We start from the raw sequence: 21,490 nt of genomic DNA, 5'->3' as shown, positions 1-21,490 counted from the left end.
ATAGATATTTTTCTATATGTAGTATTGCTTGATATACATGTGTACAGTTGTATTCTTATTTTGTTTCACAATATTTAGTTTTTAGAAATTTTCTTATAGAAATATATGCTTTCAATTTTCGTTCTAGAAATATATATATATATATATATATGGAATTAAGAAAACTAAATGACAAAAAACGTGGATGTTAAAGTAAACATAAATGTCATTTCTTGATAAGTTTCCTGAAATTACAGGTGTATTTTAATTTTGTTTTTCTTCTAATATGTGTAAAGTGGTTAAAAGGAATGAAATATTTCGATTTAAATGGCTCCGTTAAAATGTGGATGTAAAAATATATATAAAGGCCGTCTTTGGATAAGTTATATAAAATTACAAACATATTTTTAAAGATTTGTTTCCTAATAAGTGTAAAGTGAGTAAACAAAAAAAACACAAATAGTTAGATATTTTACTATATACGACTAGTATTTTTTGTTATACATGTGTACATATACTCTTATCTTATTTCAAATCAATTTTCAATTAAGATTTTTGAAATTTTATACAAAAATTCGTGCTATTTCACTTAGGTGGTGATTATGTTTGTGGCTGCGAATATGGCTGGATAGGCATTTCCATTGAGACAACCGTGATGATGATGTTATGCCGTCATTTTTGAAGCAGACTTCATCCGTGAAATAGCACTAATTTTTGTATGGTGGTCTGAATTCGTTTTTTGCTGATTAAGACTACGCTTGTTGGGGGTTTTTTTTTTCAGTTCTCAAATCCATTTTTACTCTATATTTGCAATGTAAGTGGAAAAGTCTTTTTTTTTTTTTTTGGTTTATATAGAAGCTTTGCATTACAAGACTACTAAGTACTATATCTTTCGCAAAAATACTAGCTAGCTGACGGAGCAAAACGTGTCATTATAGCAACCGGAAGCACCATAACATGATAATCAGTTTTTAGTTCGTTAACCATTTGCACTTTTTGTTTTGTCGCATTTTTCACTTTGGAGTTTTCAACTAGGGTTTGTTTAATCTCTATGTTAGTCTGTGATGTATAGTGATCAGTATTAATATTTCAAGAAACATAGCTAGTTTGAAAACTGATATTTTAAGTTTTTTTTAACCATCGTGAGTTTTTATCTCTGTAGCTGTAATTATTCAGATAGAATCATAGAAAATTGACTTTTTCCATGTATTACAAGTATGAAACAAAACATAAAATGTAGCATGCATTTTCTTAACTCCTCTTAGATGGCTCCGTTGAAATCGTGTCAGGTCTGTCAAAAACGAGTGATAAATGTGTTTGTTTATTCAAATAGAACAATGACTTTTTCCATGTATTTTTGAAAGTTTTTTCTATATTCTGATAATTTAATAAAACTATGTGTATATTTCTTAGAATTATTTCCTAATAATTGTAAAGCAAGAAAAAAATAACAAAATATTTTATATTTCAATATATAGTATTTATAATTATATACATGTGTACAACTGTAATCTTATATTTCACCTTAATTTTATTAATTCTTTAAAAAAATTATATAGAAATTAGTGCGATTTATTTCCATATATATATATATATGTGAAAATTGTTATATATATATATATATATAAGTGGACCTATCTTTGAATATTTCCTATATATATAGTTAATTCTATTTTTTCTATTAATATCTAAATTTATGAGTATTAATTACACATTAATGTTTAAGACATATAACTTCTTCTTTTTCTGTTGTTAAATAGTATTTTGTTTCTACTGTAAATTTTCTATATAAACAAAGCAAATGAGATAATACTATTTTACTTACACTTTCAAAAGCAAACTAGAGAACAGAAAGAAAAAAATGGATTCAAGAAATGAAAATAACGACAACAATCGTTGTCCTCAGAAAAAGGCAAAGTCATCGAAAGACCGCCATCTGAAAGTTGGAGGCCGTGACCGTCGCATCCGCATTCCGGTGAGTTGTGCTTCTCAACTTTTCCAGTTGACAAAAAAACTCGGCTTTAAGACCGATGGTGAAACCGTTGGCTGGCTCCTTAAAAATGCTGAGCCAGCCATCTCTGCCGCCACTGGTGATGGCGTCACCACCACCGACAATGATGTTATCAATAGTAGTGGTAATCACTACACCAATTGTGATAATGTTATTAGTAACAACCATTTCCCTTATATGGGCGTAAATTATGGTCATCATGATTCGGAGTTTCCAGTTCCTACGATGATGGATCCTGCCCCTTCATCTAGTTTTCCGGCGAATGATACGAGAAGGATGAATCATCGGACACAAGCGCAGTTTCAACTTGATGAGGAGTTGGCAGCAGCTGAGAAAGCCTTCGTCCAATCTCTTAAACAAAGAGAGTAACGACTGGAGACTAAGGAGTGTTCGATTTTATGTTTTAGTTCCTTTGTTTTGTTTCATGTTTTTCAGTTTGGAGTGTTTTAACTATGGATGATGTTAGTTGGGTTTCTATTTGCTTTTATGTTTTCTCATGTTTTTCAATTAAGATGAATGATAATAAACTTTAAAATGATTAAACGATTTTAATTTCACTTCAGATTCAGCTTTTCACCTTTAGTTCATTATACTGAAAAGAGAATCATGGTTAGGATTTAGTAGAAAGGTTTATTTCAACATTGTATTGTACCTTTTAGTTTTGAGAGAATTTGCTAGAAAATTTAAAATCTGGTCAAAATTTGTTAAATGGGAAAAACAGTAAATTAGTGGGACATTGTTCTGACACTTTGAAGGTGTTATTACTCTTTACCCCCTCATTCTTTTGTTACGAGTCTTCCTTCCCTGTATGAAGTTTCTCTCTCATCATCTTTTTTCCGTTAGCATATAAGTTATACAACTACATAACTTGTTATCATAGTACATACTTTATTATCTTGCTAACACTAAGCTTACATCAGTTTATACATATAAATTAACGTCTAACATTGTAACTAAGTAGGTACAAAATATGTTAGATTGATAACAATAATGAGTTATATAGATAATCAAAGATGTTATTGGTATATTTAGCATAATACATATAAAATTAACGTCTAACATTATAATTAACAAAGTAAAAAATATGTTAGATTGATAACAATAATGAATTATCTAGATTATTATAGGTGTTATTTTTTGTAGTTAGTGCGCTACAAAAACAGATAACACTCTATATGTATTGTTAGTAGTATAACAATAAAATTATAAGAGTAATTCAAATAGATACACACTATATATATACGTTAGCTCGGCGGATTTAATGGCGACTATTGCTGGAGGCGGCGGCGCGATTGTTGTTTCTGGTGTAGGCGGAGGTGGTGCGGTGGTTGTATCTGAATCTAACAGAGGAGGTGAAAATTGCGGCTGGGGAAGATCCAAGAACAGGAGGATCCGAGTTTGGATTCAGATCAGGATTAGGAAACAGAGTTATAAAAGAGAAAGTGGAGGAAGAAGAAGAAGAATAGTAGTCGCCGGAAGAAAAATCAGCAAAAGTGTTCGAAATTTTATAAAATATTAAATTAATATCTCTAACATAATATCGTGCAGAGATTATAGGGACGTAGGGGTAACGTTGCCATCTTGTAAATTGTACAGTGCTGCAAAAGTGCATTTTCCCATTTTGCAAATTATGAACAGCACTTGGGTTATCTAGTGTATTTACTTTTTAGTTCTTACAAAAAATTTTGATTTCTATATTCTAAAAGTTAAAATATTAAAAAAGAAGTAAAATCTATTACTGTATTTTTCAAACTCCTGTTTTTGATAATAGAAAATAATCTCAAAATTGTAAGATGAACATCGTAATTGAAAAGGCTATAAGATTTTAAAAAATGATAAGTTCTTTGAAAAAAAATATTCCATATCATCATTGATAATTTAGGAATAAAAATACTCTCAAAACTGTTATTAAAAAGATTTCTAATGCAAAATTGACTTTTATATATATATATATATATATATATATATATTTGTATAGTGATTTGTTAATATGTTGATTGGTTCCGTAATGAGTTTTGGCTGCAGAAAAACTTTCTTACTCTTTGTTAATAATTTGCAATCTCATGTGTCGAACTCTCATTTGTTCTGCTCTGCTGACATGTCAAATTCACTGTTAAGTTAGTCATATCAGTTAGGTTTGAATCCTCATACAATTTTTTTTATCATAAATTCGGGTTAATGTTCCATTTCATCGTTGAACTTTAAAAATAACGTATCATGATAGTGGGTTAGATTAGATATGTTAATACTTGGTTTGATATGCATGCACAGCCAAGTCACAAAGACAAGCCGATTGTGATAGAAAGCTATCACGTGATAAGTAGCTAGAACTTTATGGACCGCTGGAGCAAAGCTCGAGCTTCGTTTTGACAATTTTGCAGATCGTGTCAGTAATGTATTCCCTTGAACATATCTCATTCATATCTTCGTTGACGCTTCCATGTGTATTGCATTTCACATATTGGTTTGCTCTCTCATAAAGCGTTACCTTCGAATCATCCCAGAGAAAATAAACAAATTTTCAAAGATGTGTTCATGAACTAAACCTATACTTGGATTGAAAACCTAAACTCTAATCTCTAAAGAAAATAGAGCAAATTCTCACCTATACTTGGATTGAAAACCTAAATTCTAAGCTCTAGAGAGTAGAGAAATTTTCATTTAACAGCAATGAATTATTCAAAAGAGCAGAACAATGCTTGAGTTTGGATTCTCTGGTGAATATAATGACGATCATGTTTCCTGGAAATTTTTAGATTGGTGGCAAATAGAACAGCATCATCATAAAATCTCACAGAAAAGTAGAGAAATTCTCGACAATGGGTTCTTGAACAAAACAAATACTTGGATCAAAAACCTAAATACGAATCTCCGAGGAAAGCAAAGCATAAAAACTTTCCATGGTGGGCTCATAAGAAAAAAACTACACTTGGATCAATAAAAAACTCGAATATCATGAGAAAACAGAGGAATTTTTGATGGTAATGGTGGGCTCATGAACAAGAAGTTTACTTAGATCAAAAATCAAAACTCGAATATCCTAGAGAAAGCAGAGAACATTTCTATGACAGGTTCATGAAAAAAAATCTATATTTGGATTAAAAACCTAAACATATAATTCCAGATAAAACAGAGAAATTTCTATGGCATGTTAATGAACAAAAGCTATACTTGAATCAACTACCAAAACTTGAATATCCAGAAAAAGTATAGAACAATTATATGGTAGGTTTTTTTTTTGTAACAAAGAACAATTATATGGTAGGTTAATGAACAAAACATTAAAAACAACTAAATGAAATAAAATTATTACTTACTTTAATTTGTCACACAATGGCTGTCGAATTTAGCTCCCAATTTTTGAAAAATCTTCTTCATCCCCACCTAATATGGACAACATGACTTGCTGCAATTCCAAAGAAACCACAATCGTAAATAAAACCGATCAGATTACTGATGCTTTTAAGCGTCTAGAATACGTGGAAGCTTTATCGTATAATATTATAATAAGTTATATTCTTACTTTTGTTCAAACGTCTTTCTTATTAATTTCTGAAAAGGTAACATGGTTATACATACGAGCAAATTACATATACTTTATAGAGAATCTAAACTTCTTATTCTTCCTATACATACGTAAAATTTAAAATAATCTAATTTTCTACACTTGCAGCCCGATGCAAACTAAACTAATCCACTCAAAAGATTCAGTTGATTAGGTGACAATAATTTAAATGCTGATAGTAGGCATTTTTTTTTAAGAAATCACGGGAATGAGCGCAAATAGGTTATTGATGTATTGGAAAACATTACCCGAAGTATTTTCTATATAAAACAGAAAGGAAAATTTAAGGAACAAAATGGATTCAGGAAATTCGAGAACTAAAATCACTTTCCAACCTCTCAAAAATTTGGCTAAGGATCAACTTTGGGATGGACATACAACAATCCCGTATCCATATGAATTAAGTAAATAGTCTCAAACAAAAAATTATTTTAATGGGATTGGAAATAAGATGGGAAATTCATGACATATCTAAGCCAGGACAGGTTACACATTCCAAAATGGACAGGTCTAGCCGATAGTGTCAAATTTTTTGATATAAGTTATGCAGATGACATGGTTTACACGCAAGAGTTTTTTTTATTAGGGTCAAGATTTTTGGCTAACCTAACCATAAATTGATTTTAAAACTTGTGCTTTAATTATGCTTTTTGAGAACATTGAACTACAAGAAAAAAATACTTAAAAAAAATAGCACGCGATTGATACTAACTCAATTGGTTAATTATGTTCTTGAGGCTAGAGTGATTAAAAAAAATACTTAAAGCCAAGAAAAAGCCTTAGAAAAGGGAGGGGGTTGTAGGACCAAGATTGGTCTTCTCTCATGGTCAGCTTTGAGTTTTGGTTTTCATAGTTACCTCATAACTAAGTAATATTTTTTTAATATCCAAATTACATTTTCATGTCATTTTCTGTGATATCTCATCCTAAGTCTTGAAATTAACATACCTAAACATATATATGAAAAAAAATAATGAACTTTTTTGTTTTAAAGTGCAACTATAATTTAATTTGTGTTTGATATTAAGTTTATGCTTGCTTACCTATATACATATTTCATAGTTATAAAAATATTTATTGATTGTTTGATCTACATGATACACGTGAAGCATAGTATCTATAAACGAAGATCGCTTTCCTCTTCGACGATGATCTTATTTACCAAGTGGTTGTAGTCCGCATACAGTGCGGACCTGTTAGTTAGTTTCTTTATTAATCAAAATTTGGTGTTTTCTAAATCTAAATTTGTAAACCAAATTTATTCAATAAAATCTAAACTAATAGAGAGGAGTAATAGGCCAGTGGTTGTCACACATCTACTACCATCATATCTGTGTATTTTGATTCTAGCCTTTTTCATATGAGATTATGGGTTGCTGGACCGGTCTATTATGGCCTAAATAATAATAAAATATAGATTAAAATGTTTGGTGTTAGGTGTAAAAACTATATAAAATTTTAAAGTTTTAAAAGTTAAATATTTGCCAACCATGCTTTTGTTTTTTCTTTTTCCTCTAAAATTTTAACTGCCTACTTTTTTTTACTCTTAAAATTTTCCATTTTTATAAGTTATGTTGGTGAGACTTTTTAAATTTTTAAAATCAAAATTTTTGTTTAATTTTTTTTAACAGTTTAATTTCAAAGCAAAAATTTAAAATAACTGTTGATACCAAGCAACACCAAGATCTAAAAATTGATTATACATTAAAGGGAAACATGAGCTTCTTGCTCACATTTTGGATAATGTTTATTATTTTGTTTTTTTTTTTGGCTTCATACACTTAAAAATATAAACAAAACACAAAAAAATTAGTAAACTAAAGTTAAAAAGGTAAGAAACTCATGTTTCTCTTTAAATAGAAACTAGGTTTTTCACCTATGCTACGCATGAGTATGTCTTTAAATACTATTATAATTAAAAATATGCAATTAATTATACTTACTAAGATATTACTTTGTATAACAAAGATAATAATATGTCTGTTTTTTTCTTGGTCGCTGCGTCGGCAGCTGCGACAACGTAAAACAGTTATAACAAAAAGAATAATTGCTGCCGAATGACTGCAGTGTTGTTAAAGATGATCACAGGTGTTAATGTGTTATCAGCAACGTCTGTCATAACCGCTGGAAAATTCTAGCGTTCATTTTTCAGGGATGCGGTCACTGTAGTTGAAATTCCTTTTTACAGCAGCACCTCTAAAACATTCTGACATCTTTGTTTTGCTTTGTTACTTTTACGGTCACTGACTTTTTATGTTGTCGCAGCCGCTGACGCAGTGACCGAGAAAATAACAGACCCAATATGTATAAAGAGAATTGCAGTGTAATCGTCTTTTTTAATCTATGGATAAATTCTTTTTGTTATTTTTATTCTTTTTATATTTTTTCATAGTATAGTTTTGATTAAAATACAAATAAATAGTCAAAATCAATACAACTTACATAAAAAATTATTAATTGAATCACATAAAACAACTCAAAATAAAAAATATTACATTAATCTATGAAAATCATAAGCTAAATATAAAATATAATTTTTTGTATCTTTCTCGCATAATCTATTTCATACGATCATGTCAAAAGTTTATATGGACATGTGGCACAAAAATTATTTTATTTTCTTAACTGATTTAGTCAATACAAATTTATAATTTAATATAGTACATTGAAAGATTAAACTATTATGTTTTAATGTGTGGATTAGTGTTTCTTTAAACCATGGCTGATAGATGTGTCTAGGATGTGATGTTGTGTCTTGTGGATTAATGATGTTGATGTGTGATGAGCTAGATTGCTATAGAAAAGGATGATGCTTGTTGTTAATTGTATAATGTTTGATTACAAAGAGGCAACGTCCTGCTTGAGAGTCCTGAACATAGAGGTCTTGCTTAGTAGAAACTAATAACCGGCATTACTTGTATTAAGTTGAGTTGGGTACCCATCACAGGTAATCTTTGTGGTGCGGAATTTCTTGATGGGGTACCGGGTGGTGCCTATAGAGGTCAACAATGACCATTGCTTGGTGGGTGACCAATGGTGGCAGGTCAGCTTGCAGTCCTTTAAACAGGGCGGATCAAGAGTCACTGGTGGTAGACCAATACATCTTTCTTGTGAGGAAGATTTGGATTCAGTGAATATTTTTCAGATTTTAAGTTAAACTATCAATTTTATGTTTTTTTTTGTATATTTTGTTTTTATTTGATAGCTCTAGTAATCTCTTATATTTATTGTTTTTTTTTCTAGTTTTTGAATCCAAATTTCGAGTTCATTGATCTAAATTTTGATCTAGAGATAATTTTTAACTTTTCCAATATGTATTTTTCATTTTTTAAATAATTTTAGTAATCTCTTTCATCTGTTATTTTTTGAGTTTTTTTCATCAAAATCCTGACTAACAACAATTTTAAAATTTTCATTTTATCATTTTGATGTTTTCTTATCACATATATTTCATTCAATCCATCTTTCCAACCGATACTTTTAAGATTGTTTATATATATATATATATTAATTTTTCTTCTTCTTTTTTTATTTTCTCTCTATTTTTGATATCTTGATAATTTTTTTTGTTTTTATTGATTTTTTGTGTTATAGTTTTATTGCTCTTATTTATTATTTTTTAGTTGTGTTTTTTATAACATGATGTTTAGTCGACTAACTGGAGTTCCTCTCCTTTTAGTTGTTATTCTTCAGTTGTTTGTTTTTACCATTTTTCATTTTTTATAATTTTAGTAACCTCTTTTATCTATTTTTTGGATTTTTCATTTAAGTCGTCACATAATAATTATTTTAAACTTTTTCAATTTATCATTTTCATATTTAGTTATTTATATATGTTATTGAATCCATATTTCCAACCAATACCTTTAAAATTTTGTGTATTTACTTGTTATCAAATTCTTTTTTTATTTCTATTATTTTTCTCCTTAATTTTGATATTCTTTTATCTTCTCAATTATATATTGAATTTTTATTTTGTGTTGTAGTTTTATAGTTCTCATTTTTTTTCTTCTTCAGTTGCTTAAAAATCTTTTTAAAGATATATTTTCTTTTTGGTCTCAAAATTTGTTTTTTATTCTTTATTTTTATTGATTGAATCATCTTTGTTAGTTCAAAGATGAAGACTGAATCCCAAGAAAAACAAAATAAGAAGATGATCTCTATATTTTAATAAATTTGAATTTCATTTTATTCTAAGTTTATGTTTTAATATTTGTAATTTAACATAGTTAAATGTAAATTAAATAGTTTATATAGATTTATGTTGTTTAATGGAGTTTTTAAGTTTTATTGTTCTTATTTGTTATTCTTCAGTTGTTTGTTTTTTTTTAAAACATATTTTTTCTGTTTTTACCATTTTGAATTTTTTTTATGATCTTAGTAACCTCTTTCATGCGTTTGTTTTGATTGTTTCCATTTATATTTTCACATAACGATAATTTGAACTTTATCTATTTATTATTTTCATATTTTGTTAGTACATATATTTCTTTGAATTCATCTTTCCAATCAGTACTTTTAAAATTTTGTATATATTTTTGTTGTCATATTTTTTCTTTTCTTTTCTATCATTTTTCTCTTTAATTTTGATATCCTCTTATTCTTTGTTTTTTTGTGTTGTGGTTTTATAGTTCTAAAATTTTTTTTCTTCACTTTCTTGAAAATCTTTTAAACTATTGTTTTTATTTTTGGTTTCAAGAGTTTTTTTATTGATTGAATTATGTTTGTTTGTTGAAAGATGATGATCAAATCACAAGAAAAATAAAATAAGGAGATAGTCACTCTATTTTATAAAAATTAAATTTCATTTATTCTAAGTTTATATTTTGATGTTTTTAATGTATTTTTTAAAACTTAATTATTTTTACTAAATGCTGACATGTAATAAAAAGAAAAAATTATTAGAAATGATATTAGATAACTGTTGGAAATGATAATGAATCTTTCCAAAGCTCACCTCACTGACTAATTCAATTACTCACCCCTCTTTTTCCCTTTCAGGTGAGCACTAGATCTCATGTCTAATATTGTTGTTGTTACATGTATGTTTTCGGTCCTGGCATATCTATTTATCACCAATGGACAAAACCAGATGACTAACCGAATGAGATAAACCATCGATCTAACATGCCAGATTCTGGTTCTTTCTGAGACCCAAAATAGGGATGTTATAGCTATGTTATTAATTTAAGAGAGACAAAGTAGTTGTATCATAAGAACCTTTAATTCGGTAGCCATTGGAGACCTCAAAAAATATAATACTTTGAAAATGAAATCACCTTCAAACAAAACAAAACAAATATTAAAGTGATAAACCAAGTTTGAAGGCAGCAACAGACCACTCAATCTTCACCTGATCAAATGTGCTCCTCGTGGAACCAAGCATGTAACAAGCCAATTCACGAAGCTACTCACCTCAAGGCGCCAAACCTATAATATGCAAAGAATTTGTACGTTTAAACTACCCCTTTGCGGAGCATTGAATGAAGAGGAGATTGATCGCTGACCTGCCAATATTTCTGACATGCTACCTTCGAGCACGTGCAATATTTTTGACATGCTACCTTCGAAAGTTCAAATATACTCAAGGAGATTATGTATTTCTGTATTCGTCACTTGTTAGTAATATCAGAAATCCGTCACAAACATATATATGCAATACGCGGAAAAATAGAAAAATATTTAGATTTTAAACTTAATTATCTGTATAATTATAATCTGTACAATTATATTGTAAATTCATATCCCATTATGTTATTTACAATATATATTTTATGATTAGCAACTAAGAATTTAGAAATTTGATCTATACTAGTGTTTGTGAAGTCAAAAATTTAATGCGTCGTTCTCAGAGCATTTATTTTTATGTGGACATATTATGTGTTTATATTTCATTCTATATGGCATTTCTTGTCAATTTTAATTGGTCATTTATTAATCCTATGTATGTGTACATTAAAATAATGTGACAAATTTTGTTGTAGTTAAATCATTAAAAACCATATTATTCTAAAACCTCATCGGTCCGTTTTATTGTAAAGCCTGCAATTTTTTTATTATTGATTTAATTGCTTTTCCGTAGAAAGAGAGTTTGGATTACAGAGAACAAAAATAAACTTATCCAAAATATAATATATTAAAATAATGACTAGTTCAGATTTGAAATTTAACATGATATCAAAGCTAACAAAGTGATTATTTATCTATGCTTCGATATAATAGTTTTATGTCATGCTGCGTGAAAAATAAAAAAAATGACAAGAATGAGAGACAATTCTAACAAAAGTGGAAAAAATTTCCGGCTAGGAAGAATGAGGAATTACAATATATACAAATAATTACTATTTTAGAGATAAAACTTAACATGGTATCAAATTATCAAAGAAAGAGATTGTTTAATTATTTATGTTTTTGATATCAAAATTTTGTGTCCGCACTTATATAAAAAGATAAATACCAACAATTTTTCTAAAACAGAGAAAGTTATGTAGAACAAAGAACTAAAATTATCTTTAAACTTAATGTATATATAATGACAAATTTTGTGGTTTCAGGCTACCCAAAAAACCTTCACAGTTTGTATCTTGAGGTATTCTAGGATGAGGTTATCATGATGCTCATAAACTATAGCAGAAAAACAACGATAGAAAAAGCTTTTTGTTAATCGAAACTTCTAAAACCCAAACAATTTTTTCCACCGAATCCAATGGACCTCAAAAAAGATACCCAACAAAAGCAAAAAAAGGAACTTTTTCCCTGCAAACTCAAGATCGGCAAAACTACTACTTGCGCTTATTTTCAACTCTCCTTTCCAAATTCTAAGTTAAACTAATGTTTTCATCAACATCCTTTTTTAAATTCATTCAGGTTACCCCAATCTTTTTATTTTTACATATTTATATATGAAGATCGGGTATACTTATACGTTCGATTAGGTTTTTTATTGGTGATCAAATGATCAAGATGTCATATTATAGACTTATATTTCTTCGTTTTTCATCTTGTCTTTGGCCAAAATACTTGCAAAACGAAGTTGGCTGCAATGGTCGGGAAACAGAGTAGCCTAAAGCACATTCCGATCTTAGGACCGAACTAAAATGATTTAGGTTTATCATATATATATATATATATATATTTGTAATATTATAGTATTCATATTCTATTTTGGGCCACAAATCAGATAAGGCATGACGGAGCTCGTTAACATTTACCACCTTTTTTAATATTCATGTCGGGGCTATGTTGAAAACTAGAAATGGTGGCTACGGAGAAGTGGCCGTGGGCTCTCCCTCTCGTGTTCACCGTCTCAAGTCGTCGAGAAGATCCCTTATGATTTCGAGTTTCAATATCTCTGTCCATAGAAAGCCATTTGTTCTTTTTGGATAAATTTCTTTTATAAGCATGGCAATATAGCTTAGTGGTATCTGGTATGTACTACTAGTCTCGTTGTTACATCTGTTGATCTGTTTTATTGTTGTTGTGTTTCCGTTTGTTTAGGAATAAGAGAGTTATCTCTCTAGTTTGCTGAGTCAGTTTCTGTTGCGTCTATTTAGGAAGTTATGGAGCTAGTTGAACTCGTGTCCGTAGTTTAAGTTGGTCAGTTATTTGTTTTTGTTGTAAGCACTATAAAAGGCATTGAGGTCTACTGAATGAGATATATTATTCCGTGAAATCTTTTGTGTATTACCATTTCTGCAATTACATTTGGTATCAGAGCAAAACACAAAAGAAAAGAGAGTAATCAAAGAGAAAAAGAAAAATGAGTGACGACAAAACTCTTACCAAGATCCCGCACTTTAATGGTCATTACGATCACTGGAGTGAATTGATGGAGAACCTTCTGCGCGCCAAATGTCTTTGGAGCCTGGTGGAAGAAGGCTTCACAGATTCAACAGAAGGAGTAGAGATGACTGCAGCACAGAAGAAACAACTTGATGAACTTAAGGTGAAGGATCATCAAGTGAAGCATTACCTGTTTCAAGCCATTGATCGGGAAGTGTTTGAGCAGATCTTAGATCGCAAAACGTCTAAGATCGTGTGGAAATCATTGAAGAGAAAGTTCGGCGGCAACGAACGAGTGAAGAGATCTCTTCTCCAAACCTTAAGGAGAGACTTTGAAGTTCTCGCAATGAAAGCAGATGAAAACGTTGACGATTACTTCAAGAGGGTGATGATGGTGTCAAACAAGATGAGAAGCAATAGGGAAACTATGTCAGATTCGAAGATCGTTGAGAAGATCCTTCGAACCTTGACAGAAAAGTTCACTTGGTCTCCATCGAAGAATCCAGAGACACGAGCACAATGACCATTGATGAATTTCAGAGTTCTCTTTCTTTGCATGAAAAGAAGTTTAAGAGAGAGAACTATGAAGAGGAAGACCAAGCCTTGAACGTGAACAGAGATAGGGGAAGAGGATCTTACCGAGGACGAGGAAGAGGCAGAGGGCGTTCCTTCAACAAGGCAGTTGTGGAATGCTATCGATGTCACAAGTTGGGTCATTTTCAGTATGAATGCCCAACTGCAGGAAACGGAGCTCACTATGCAGAGCTGGAGGAGAAAGATGAAGTCTTGCTGATGGCATATGTGGAGCTCCAAGGAACAAAGAGAAGTGAGGCGTGGTTTGTAGATTCTGGATGCTCAAACCACATGTGCGGAGAACGAGGCATGTTTTCCAGCCTGGATGATGCGTTCACTCACAATGTCAAGCTTGGAAACAATCACAAACTAGCGGTTAGTGGGAAAGGCACAGTAAATATCATACTTAAGGGAATCAGCTATGTGATGAGTGATGTTTACTATGTTCCTGAGCTGAAAAACAACTTGCTTAGTGTCGTTCAGCTGCAAGAGAAAGGTTTAGACGTGTTGTTTAAGGGAGACAAGAAGACTTGCAGAAACTTTCATCCAACAAAAGGAAAAATTGCAGAATCGATAATGAGTTCAAACCGAATGTTCATTCTTCTTGGAGAATCAGATGGAAAGGGAACGGAGGAGAGATGCCTTCAAGTGGATGCCTACGACAAAGCTGGGCTGTGGCATCACCGGTATGGTCACCTCAACCATAAAGGTCTTGCCACTCTTCATAACAAGGAAATGGTGACTGGCTTACCCGATATTGGAGAAGCAAAGATTTCTTGTGATGCCTGTATCAAAGGCAAGCATCATCGAACACCATTTCCCAAACAGAGCAAATGGAGATCAACGGAGAAGCTTCAACTCATCCACTCTGACTTGTGTGGTCCCATCTCTCCACCTTCCAACAGCTCGAAGAGGTATTTAATCAGTTTCATAGACGATTTCTCACGCAAGACTTGGATATACTTTGTGTTAGAGAAATCAGAAGCTTTTCAACAGTTCAAACAGTTTAAGGCATTTGTTGAGAAGCAAACCGGAAACTACATCAAGTGCTTAAGGACAGACAGAGGTGGAGAATACAACTCCAAGGAGTTCAAAGATTTCTGCAGGGACACAGAATCAAGAGACAATTAACCACCGCCTACACTCCGCAACAGAACGGCGTGGCTGAAAGGAAAAACCGAACCATAATGAATATGGTAAGGGCTATCTTGTTGGAGAAAGAAGTACCAAGAAGCTTCTGGGCAGATGCAGTGCAATGGGCCAATCATGTTCTCAATCGCTCACCAACAATGATAGTAAAGGACATGACTCCAGAGTAAGCATGGAGTGGAAACAAGCCCTCAGTCGATCACTTCAGAGTTTTTGGATGCATTGGTTTTGTTCATGTTCCTGATGTCAAAAGGACAAAACTCGACGACAAGAGTGTGAAATGTGTGTTGATCGGGTATAGAAGTGAGTCAAAGGCATACAAAATGTTTGATCCGGTAGAGAAAAAGACTTATATCAGCCGCGACGTGGTTTTCGAAGAAGAAATGGAACTGGGGAGATAGTTACTCGGGTGATCAAAATGTAGAGTTGGAATGGGAAGATAAATATGAGCCTGCAGAAAATGAAAACGAACAGGAAGAGTTAGAAGCTGAGGAAGATGAAGAAGTGGAGGAAGAGGTACATAATGGGAATGATGCTGCTGCAAACGTTCCTGCAACAGTGAATGCGCCTGCAAATGCACCCGTAACAGTGAATGCGCCTGCAAATGCGCCTGCAACAGAAGCTTCTTCATCGCAAATTGGCAGATCCAGAAGACCACCATTCTGGAATGAGGATTATACCACTGGTGAAGAACTTTCTGACACTGAAGAAGAGGCAAATATGGCAAGAGTTGAAGGCACAGAATGGGAAAATCTTGCTTTCATATGGTCATTGTCGATCCTACAAGCTTTCAAGACGCAGTGAAACACTCTAAGTGGAAAGCAGCAATGGATACAGAGATGAACTCGATTGAAAGAAATCAGACTTGTTCCTTGGTGACACTTCCGAATGGAGCCAAGGCTATTGGAGTAAAATGGATATACAAAACCAAATTTAATGAAGCAGGAGAAATTGATAAATTCAAGGCCAGACTTGTAGTAAAGGGGTATGCTCAAGAATATGGGTTAGACTACACAGAAGTGTTTGCACCGGTGGCTAGAATGGACACAGTGAGGATGATACTAGCCTTTGCTGCTCAACAAGGCTGGAGAGTTTACCAACTGGATGTTAAGTCAGCTTTCTTACATGGTGAGCTGATGGAGGAGGTATATGTTGAGCAACCTCAGGGATATGAAGTACTTGGTAAGGAACACATGGTTTACAAGCTACACAAGGCACTGTATGGGCTGAAGCAAGCGCCGAGGGCCTGGTTTAGCCGCATTGAAGCATACTTCATCAAGGAAGGGTTTGTCAGCAGCTCTAGTGAACAAACGTTGTTCACTAAACAAAAGGGAGGTAACATCTTGATTGTGAGCATTTATGTTGATGATCTGTTGTTTACCGGAAATGATATTGAGATGCTGGATGAGTTCAAAAGGTCCATGAAGAGGGAATTTGATATGACCGATCTGGGAAGGATGAGATACTTCCTTGGCATAGAAGTGATACAGAATCATGAGAGAATTTTTATTTGTCAAAGGAAGTATGCTGCAGAGGTCATTGAAAGGTTCGAAATGCAGAGTTACAATTCGGTTTGCAATCCTATGGTTCCTGGACAGAAACTTGGAAGAGATGAAGCCGGTACAAAAGTTGATCCAACTCAGTACAAACAGATGGTGGGGAGCTTAATGTATCTCACAGCTACACGTCCTGATTTGATGTTTGTGGTAAGTCTGATCAGTCGTTTCATAGCAAACCCCACGCAGATGCATTTTGCTGCAGTAAAACGGATTATGAGGTATCTAAAGGGAACCATGGAACTTGGGATTTGGTATAAGAAAGGAAGTGGAACTGAGCTCATTGGCTATACTGATAGCAATTATGCAGGAAGCATAGACGACAGCAAAAGCACCTCGGGGTATATTTTCATGAGTGGTGGAGGAGCTGTCGCATAATCTTCACGGAAACAGCCAATTGTGACTCTTTCAACCACTGAGGCAGAGTATGTAGCAGCTGCAGCATGTGCGTGTCAAGCCATTTGGATGAAGAGAATCTTGAAGGAAATCGGTCATAAACAAGCTGGTGAAATGGTGTTGTTGTGTGATAACACTTCCACTATCAAATTGTCGAAGAATGCAGTGTTACATGGACTTTCGAAGCACATAAGAGATCGTTATCATTTTCTCAGGGATTTAACTAAGGATGGAGTGGTTAAGCTGGTTCACTGCTGCACGGAGGAACAACTAGCTGATATCATGACAAAGCCATTGAAGATGGTGACATTTCAGAGGATCCGAGAAGCACTTGGAATGGGTGTGTGTGAACTGAATGCTTGAGAAGGTTCAGTTCAAGGGAGAGTTTGTTGATCTGTTGATCTGTTTTATTGTTGTTGTGTTTCCGTTTGTTTAGGAATAAGAGAGTTATCTCTCTAGTTTGCTGAGTCAGTTTCTGTTGCGTCTATTTAGGAAGTTATGGAGCTAGTTGAGCTCGTGTCCGTAGTTTAAGTTGGTCAGTTATTTGTTTTTGTTGTAAGCACTATAAAAGGCATTGAGGTCTATTGAATGAGATAGATTATTCCGTACAATCTTTTGTGTATTACCATTTCTGCAATTACAACATCATCATCCTACTTTAAGCCTCCATAATACATTTGGTTGACTAAACAAATTCTTTTCAGAATATATGTATGTATTCTACCTTTTGTATGATTATTTTGAGAATATATGTATTCCATATTAATTTTGTAAGGTTAAATTATTGTGACCAAAGAGTCAGTGGCCTAGTGGTAATACAAAAGGGTTAGTTTTCTTGTGCCTCAGGTTCAATCTCCCTTTTAAATGGATTATTTGTTTTTTAAATCGGAATATCTAAAAAAATCCACGTACAAGGGAGATTATGGGTCGAAGGTTCGGTAATCTCACAGTTTATATAAAAGATAAAATGCTATCTTGTAGTTTTCTATTTATATTATTAACTCGGGTTTATGTTTCAGGTCAAAAGGAATTAAGTGATTCTGAATGATTATCAATATTAATGAAACTCTAAATAGTTTTTCAAATATAATATCTTGTTTATATATAGGAAACAAAAATAATAATATAAATAATACAGACAATACAGTAATCGAACATCACTAATTCATTATGAATCTATGATCAGACGATCACAACTAGACATGGTTAGTAAAACATAGGAGAAATCATTAGAAGTGCTGGCTTCATATACTATAATTTCACATACCCATACGTTTTTTATTTATAAAATATTTTTCTTTAACATCTATATATATATATCGATACCGCTTTCACGATTTCTTTTGAGTTATCCACCACCTCCATTGTTATCACGTCCAGCTCCATAGTTGTTGAAATCTTGTCTTGGGATGTAATGGTGATTCTCCACACTGTTTCTTGGGTGATCTACTTTCTCAGTTGAATCTTCTTCTTGCCATGTCATCTCTCGGGATATTTTCTCGTTTTCTTGAATATCTTCTCCAAGAATTGTAGTCCTCGCAGCTGAACAGGAGCTTACCATGATCATGATCACCACCATGATAACAATCACAATAAGCTTAGATTTTACCCCCATCTCGGTTTTATATTATGATCGATCTGCAAAAGAAAAAACAGACTAGTCCTTAGAATTTACGAACGATTATCTTGTTGAATTGACATGAGAATGCGTATAACTTACCTTTGCAGCTAATTAATATAAGTGGGTTTTAGTGAAGTACCCTTAAGAGGAATAAGATGGAAAGTTTAAGACATTATATATATGAACGCGCATGAGAGATTAGGGTTCTTTGTTTATGGTGGGTTGACTGTTTAAGATATATCTATACTATTATTTGTAAGGTCAAAAATCTTATGTGAGGTCAAAAATCTTATATGTCATCTATAATATTATTTGTGAAGTCAAAAATTTTATATATCATCATTACAATAATTAGTTTTGATAGGTTGATCATTAATCATACATGTAACTATCTATGACATGTTTTTTTTTCTCAGTTATGGGTCAGCGATTTTGTTAATGGGCCACCGATATAGAAGTCGATATTAATCTGAACTCTAGCGTCGTGCTATATGTACCCATATGATTTTCATTTTTTTTTACATATAACATCTGTCTACTAAGTTTAAGCATTTTAAAAAAAAAAAAATTTGTTCACCCTTATTTTTTTTAAACGATCATAGCATTTTAAAAAAACACCCACCTCATTTTTTTATTTTTTTATTTATTTTTTTTAAGATCATAACGTTTAAAAAAAATCGTCCATCTCTTTTAAACAAAAAAATAATCTCTACTAATATTTATGCTTATTTCTTATGACAACGTAACCTACTATTTGTATTATTTTTCTAAATGATGTTAACAAAAAAATGTAGTTACATCAATTATCTAAGTGATGATGTGCATTCATATTATTGTATCACTTTTCATATATAAATTAATAAAAATTTGTATCATTTGTTATTGAATCGATGTTAAATTAACTAATAGTAAAATCAGTTACATAACTGATACTGAATTATATATTTTTATATCAATTGTTAATAAGTGATTTAAAATAATATCATTTATCATATTGATACAAATTAAGTAATGTAATATATACTTTTTTGTAATGATCCTACTATTCCTTGTATAATTGATACTTTACTGGTTCTGTATTCATCTTCTCTTGCCTTACAATGAAATCGTCAGATAAATATAAATTTATATTTTTATTTTAGTTTATGCTTTAAATGTTTTTCAGATTCTAGAAGTTTTTCTATTATAAATCCATTGCCTTATAGTTATGTGGTTTAAAACTTTTATGAATTATCTGTAGCGACTAGCAATTGTCCCCTTCATAATCCTCATAAGCTTTGTAATCAGCTTTATATACAAAGATGATAAAAATATAGAAGACACAGTAGGAAAAAAAATGGAAAAAGAAGAAGTAGAAGAAAAGGAGAAAAAAGATAAATCAAAATATAAAGAAGAAGACGTAGTTGATGATAAGAACTAAAGAAAAAGATGAACATAAATTTAAATAAAACCATGGAGAATAAAAAAAAAAGATGAGAACACGAAATAGTGAAGAAGAATAATGATAAGAAAAAAGGAAGTTGGAGTTGAAGAAGAAAACTAGAAGAAAAAAATGAAAGATGAAGAAACAAAGTAAAAGAAGAAGAAATGGAAAAATGAAGTAGGTGAAGATGAAAAAAAAATATGAAAAAAAAACCGTAAGAAGATAAGTTTGACGAAGACCAAAGAGGAATAAGAAGTAAAGAATAAAAAAGGTTAATAAAAATCAAAAAAAGAAGAAGAAGAAGAACTGAGAGAATACAAAGATGATGAAGAAGAAGTCAAAAACGATGATTGGTGTGCGATTGGGTGAGGGAACAAGTTTTACCCTAAAAGAAACAAATGAAAGCTGCAAGTGCACAGCTAATCAGTTGTAGTACTTACGGATCGAGTCCACATAAGTTTGTGTGCCAAGTATTTTTCTACTGTTTCTATATTTATGTCTAGACTAATTGGTTTTAAAAGGTTTGATGTGTGTCACAGTTTAAACTAAAAGAAAGAAAGCAAATATAACAATCCTAGAAAACAAGTAAATAACGATTGGAAGCAAATGAAAAATGTAATATATAAAGAAAGTAAACTAATCAAATGAATGCAAGTGAAAATGAAGATCTAAGAAAGCAAGTAAAAATCGATGGGGGTTGTAAACAGTAATTAAAAACGCTAGGGTTTTTGGAACTCTATGGGGATCATAATCGATTTCAAACAACTAGGATTACAGATTGGGATTATTGGATATATGAATATCTAGTGTTCTAGAGCTAGAGTGCGGCGGTATGACTACATCACTGTCGTGATCATAATCAACTGTCTCTCGCGACCTTGACCAGTAGGTTTCCACTTTGGCTCTGGAAGGGAGAAGACGTAGGAACTTGCACAGGACTCGTCAATACTTACGATTCACCCATAGGTAGTTTCCACTACTATGGTATAATCCCTCGTTTCATTATAGGTCGGATACTTAATTAAAACTTTTGCAACACTGACTATCTAGATCAGACACGAGGTGATCAATCAAGCACACATGCATTAAGAACAATAATAAACGAAAAACATAAATAAAATCTCAGATCTAAAAACCTAGATGTCTTACTCGATTATGAGAGCCCCTTTGGGGAATCCTATGCCCATCTCGGGATCTACTCAGACATAGCTGAGGTCGACATCATCATTGGTTTTAATGAAAGCAATCAAAAACAGTAAAGAAAAGAGATGAAGAAAAGCTTCTCTACTGATGAATCCAAGGTTGAGAAATCTCTACAAATCGATGAAAAGTGGCTAAAACAAGTTGTCTCTGTAAAAGTATAAGAAAGATATCTAAGAATAACATAATTGACATGTATTTATAGTTTTCAATACTCTAGGACATCTAGGGTTTC

General features: G+C 32.0%; 2 protein-coding genes across 2 annotated transcripts; one reads left to right on the top strand and one right to left on the bottom strand.

Annotated features, from left to right (window-relative positions):
* The first annotated feature begins 1,840 nt into the window (after positions 1–1,840).
* Positions 1,841–2,359, top strand: LOC18013607 (transcription factor TCP16). The gene has a single exon (XM_006419005.1). The coding sequence runs from the start codon at positions 1,841–1,843 to the stop codon at positions 2,357–2,359; it is 519 nt and encodes a 172-aa protein (XP_006419068.1).
* A 15,794-nt stretch (positions 2,360–18,153) lies between these two features.
* Positions 18,154–18,641, bottom strand: LOC18013606. Its single transcript, XM_024153919.1, has one exon. It carries the CDS (start codon positions 18,624–18,626, stop codon positions 18,360–18,362), a length of 267 nt encoding a protein of 88 aa, XP_024009687.1. The 5' UTR covers positions 18,627–18,641; the 3' UTR covers positions 18,154–18,359.
* Between the last annotated feature and the right edge of the window lie 2,849 nt (positions 18,642–21,490).

Source organism: Eutrema salsugineum, unplaced genomic scaffold, assembly GCF_000478725.1.
Source record: "Eutrema salsugineum unplaced genomic scaffold, Eutsalg1_0 scaffold_4, whole genome shotgun sequence".
NCBI lineage: Eukaryota > Viridiplantae > Streptophyta > Magnoliopsida > Brassicales > Brassicaceae > Eutrema > Eutrema salsugineum.
The sequence above is the reverse complement of the archived record's forward strand: the minus strand, read 5'-3'. Positions and strand labels throughout refer to the sequence as shown.

What these genes read in the sequence shown, in the direction of transcription:
- LOC18013607 (XM_006419005.1), top strand. Translation starts at nt 1,841, where the DNA reads ATGGATTCAAGAAATGAAAATAACGACAACAATCGTTGTCCTCAGAAA.
- LOC18013606 (XM_024153919.1), bottom strand. Translation starts at nt 18,626, where the DNA reads ATGGGGGTAAAATCTAAGCTTATTGTGATTGTTATCATGGTGGTGATC.